Source organism: Anarrhichthys ocellatus, unplaced genomic scaffold (assembly GCF_004355925.1).
Source record: "Anarrhichthys ocellatus isolate YVR2014 unplaced genomic scaffold, GSC_Weel_1.0 scaffold67, whole genome shotgun sequence".
In the NCBI taxonomy this organism is placed as follows: Eukaryota; Metazoa; Chordata; class Actinopteri; order Perciformes; family Anarhichadidae; genus Anarrhichthys; species Anarrhichthys ocellatus.
Window position 1 is genome coordinate 1,321,676 of NW_022280097.1, and position 4,565 is coordinate 1,326,240.

The following is a 4,565-nucleotide window of genomic DNA, read 5'->3' on the forward strand; positions in this document are numbered from 1 at the left end:
TAGGAATCACATTTTTTTTTATTTCACAAAAATGATCACAATACGAAACAGCATTTGATAATTACGATTATATGAGATTATAAAAAAAAAATTAAACAAACTGCCTTAAGTGTTTAGCAGTTCAGCCAAATGAAGGTAGAGAGAAATAACAAAATAACCCTTCTTCCCATGAATGCGGGCCAAAACTAAAGAAAAACATCATCACAGAGCAACAGAGTATAAAAGAGAGGCATCTATAAGAGTGAAATTATTCTACACGTAGTCAAATCTCTGGTTGGACGTCCTTCCCTCCACACTATGGGCCTTGTAGGAGTCATTGAAGGCTGGACGGGATCTGGGGTCGGATCTGGGGTCGGATCTGGGGTCGGTCTTGTAGATAGTGTGTTGAGTGGAGGCTTTGTAGGCCATCCCGTCGTACCTGAAGAATATCAAAACACAAGCAACTTTAAATAAAACACAGACAACAATGCAGAGTCTAGTTTGATGTGTTTTGAGTTGCTGGAGTGATTTTTAATGTCCAGACTCGCGCTCCTCCCTCCTCATCAGTCTCCAAACAACCCACCACTCATAAATATTAAAAACAATAGGATTGAAAACATATTCACAACGAACAGTGTGACCAGGAGAAGAATATAAGGATTTCCGTGTATTGTTTTGCAAGCAGCCTCGTAAGCATTTGCAGCTCTGCATTATACATGCAGAGAAAAAAAACATACACACACACACACACACACACACACACACACACACACACACACACACCAAATGACTTGCATTTACATGTTGCTGAGTACATGTCCTTAGCTTTCAAAGGAACATTTTATTATTGTTTACTGCCCCACAGCATAACAGAATATATCCATGGGTGATTGATATTGTTCAGCTTTGTCAGAAGCCAAGACTTCATTTTACAGCAGCAAACATACAATCTGCTCTAGTATTTTGCATGTAGCACCTGCTTACTAGACACTTCTGTTGGGAGTCTCTGCTGTATCTAGCAGGTTACTCATCTCTGATACTTTACTGCACAGGGAGACAGAAGTTCTGTCAAAGTTGCTGCCCGGTTCTGTTAAAAGGTCAGAAAAGGTCACAGATGTTGCAACGTACCGTTGCTTACTATCCGAGGACATTCCGCGGCAGGCCAGACACATCATGATGCCTCCAATGACCAGGATGGCTCCGCCGATCCAGCCCACGAAAAGAGCGGGGCCAAAAGTGTACCTGAAAGAAAACGGTGGTTAGTAAAACATAAAGTGCTGTAGCAGATAAAACCGTGGCCTTAACTCGACTGTACCTCGGAGTCAGAGATCCTGAGAGTCCACCGATACCCCCTCCTCCCATCCCGTCGATCCCGCCACCAGCATACGTCGTGAACCGGAAACTTTGCACAATCAAGTTAGCAAAGGCCGACACCCCAGCAATGCCACAAACCCCTACGAATTAAGAGCAAACGATGGGGTGAGTGCAGAACGGCATCGCTGTAATAGCAGAACGAGACACTGTGAACGCAACTGCACCTGCGAGAAGAAACAAAATCCCGGATGTCAGAGTCATTGTGGCTTTGATGCTGTCCTCCATGTTCCCCATTTTCAAGCACTTCATTGAAAATATGGCGATCAGGCAGCCGATGGCTCCGAGGACAATACCGACGATCATCAAGGCCCTCACGGCCTGGAGCAGAGCTGAAAGTCAAGGTTACGGCATTCAGAACATTCCTCAGCACATTGTTTGCTCACGAAAAAAAAATTGGCAATCCGTCAAAGTAAAATGCCGTAAAAATAACACAAGTACATATTTATCCAAGTACTGTACAACTTTGAGGTAGTTCAACTCTGCTTGACTGGAAAATATCCTCCGCTATATTTATTTAACATGAACATGTACTAATTAGTTTGGAGGTTAGGATTTTCAACACATGATCAATAAATAAATGATGATGCATTTTTTCCCAAAAATGTAAGTTGTTACAAAACTTCCCAACAGGATATAAAGTTGTTCAAATTAGCGGCATCTCGACCAGCAACAACACACAATGCTGCTTACACATGAGTAATGATCCTTTATATAAAATATACAACAGCAAAACACAATACTTATACTGTAAATATATTTTCCTGTTGACTCTGTACTCGTAACAAAGTATTTTCACAATACTTTTATTTCTACAAGAAAGAAGAGTACTTCTCCCACCACTGTCAATACACTACAAAACACAGACACCAGAAATTACTTGTTATCATTAACATTTTCATATATATATATTCAAGATATTGTCTGACTAACAAGAAACTGCATATCCTGTAAACAAACTTGTTTTTTTGTCATATATCACTTTTGATATAAAAGCAAAACTCATTACTGAGTTCTTAAATTGCTCAAGATTAAATTGTATTTGCCTAGCACCATACAAAGGCAGTTCTGGGTGCTTTACTTAATACAACAATAAGGTAGAAACACACTCAGACACATCAACACAGGCATACGTACATAACTCCTTCCACATACAAACACATATACAAAAACAACAAGTACATGACTTAAAGGGGTGCTGAAAGGACTTCAGTTTGCTCCTTATGAACTTGTGAAAGTGTTGGTTCAAAATCTCCTGAAATGTCTTTTTTTCCCAGATATCCCAGATATCAAGAATATACTTTAAATGGCGCTTAGTGAGCTCACCTAAAATGAGTTAAAGTAGAAATATATTAAGAAAGAAGAATTAGTTTTTTCCAGCAGCAGCGATATATAAAAAATCATAAATCAAGGCACCATGAGTGAAACATTTTGACCCAAATGCCATCTTTCAATGGCCTGAGATGTTGTACCTGTATTATTCCAGACTTAAGCCTTTAAGACCGTATGTACAATATGCTCTACACTACATTCAGCTGTTAAGTACAGATTGTGGAAATGTACTTTACATTGTGTGACACTCCGGTAAAGCTTGTGCTTGCTCAGCTAAGCTTTGGATGTCTCATCAAATTTCCATTTGATTCCGGAGAGACACCATCTTTTCTGCAGCCCGCTGCATTTTTATGCAGGTGGGAAATGGAGAAAATCTGCCCTAAAACCTCCCGAATATTCTAAAGTACATTCCGGGGTCCTTTTGGAAAATGTTCTCCTTAATCCAGCATGAGGAGAAACGTTTGATAAATGTCTTCTTCTCTGTGAGTGTAATTCTCTTACCTGGCAGTCCCAGGATGGTAAAATACGGCCTGCACTGCGTTGTGCCGTACGATGTCCCTACGCACGAGTTCCACAACCCAGAATAGGTGTAAAAATTTGTCACAATTGTAAAAGATCGATCCTGCAAGCTCCACATGTCCATTGCTGTTGCAGCTGTAATTAAGAATTGCCCCAACGCAGACAACATGAAGCCTATTAACTGAATCATCGAGGCCGCCATCTTAGATGTCCCGCTCTAACAAAGTTACTGCCAATGTCATGGAGTAGTGAAATGGCAGTGTCTGAGCTCCTGCTTATCTTTATGTATGCTTCAACAAGGAACAGGTCTTATCAGGTGTTTACCTGATTTCATGCGAGTCTTTGTCCCGGTTTCAGGTAAACGCTGGCGATGACAATTTCCACCCCTTGTTATTAACAAAGGGTGTGGTTTGAGCTTGCATCATTATTTTCCCATCATTCTCAGGAAAAACTGAACTGAAATGGTTCGATGTTATTTCTCTCGTGCCTTCATTTTCTAGACATGACAACTTGATGATATAACGGCTTATTTAATTTTTTTGCCCCCAATATTCTAGTACAGGGCCAATAAGTAACAGCATATTAGACCACACAAATACAGCCATATTGACCTGTTTATTTACTTTAGGGTCTGTAGAACCTGGCTATGAATTTACATTTGGGGAAATGTATTTATTCTTTAATGTTTTTCAGTTTTTGTTTGGTTCCCTGAAGTATTTCCGCCCCTGTTGCCTCTGTGTTGCTCATGACAAATAAAAGCGTACCTGGCAGTCCCAGAATAGTGAAGTACGGTCGGCACTCTGTGAAGCCGGAGCTCTGCCGGACGCACGAGTTCCACAGGCCCGAGTACGAGAACACGGCCGTCACAGGGTTGTCGAAGAGGTCTTCCGTCGCCCACTGGTCCATCCCCGTTGCCGCAATTATTGCCGCCACCCCTAACAAACTGAGGAGGAAGCCCATCACCTGGCAGAGAGTGGCCGCCATGGTGCTATCTTAACTCTGCTCCTGGGGGGAAAGAAACACTCCTTTATTCAAAAGCCAACGGCCTCTCCTCTGCACTGCAGGCTGTGTGTTTGAATATGATATCGGTAGGTGCGAAGTCAAGAAATACCTCAACAGTGACCCCGCTTGTTTGCACACGGCCCAGTTATGTACAGAAGAAGTTGGGTGGAGTGTATGATTAAAAACAAAGATTAGTGTTGCTTGTTAATCCTGGTCCATAAAAGGTGAACATGGTGTGGTTCTCTCATTATATACATATAGTCACTTGAATTATTTTAACTACAAACAGTGTTTGTCGAAACTCTGCACTGCTGCTTATGGGTTTTGTCGGCAGGCTACTTCCTTCTTAATGCTTTACAATC

General features: G+C 41.4%; 1 protein-coding gene across 2 annotated transcripts; it reads right to left on the minus strand.

The window, feature by feature from the left end:
* Positions 1-4,289, minus strand: LOC116397513 (claudin-18-like). Of its 2 annotated transcripts, none has more exons than XM_031873001.1 (5): positions 3,966-4,289; positions 1,518-1,682; positions 1,295-1,433; positions 1,108-1,221; positions 1-418 (listed from the first exon to the last, which is right to left on the minus strand). In XM_031873001.1, exons 1-5 carry the CDS (start codon positions 4,183-4,185, stop codon positions 253-255), a joined length of 804 nt encoding a protein of 267 aa, XP_031728861.1. In that variant the 5' UTR covers positions 4,186-4,289; the 3' UTR covers positions 1-252. The 2 variants fall into 2 exon arrangements, with proteins under 2 accessions (XP_031728861.1, XP_031728862.1); XM_031873002.1 differs by lacking the exon at positions 3,966-4,289 and adding an exon at positions 3,184-3,912.
* Positions 4,290-4,565: the final 276 nt, after the last annotated feature.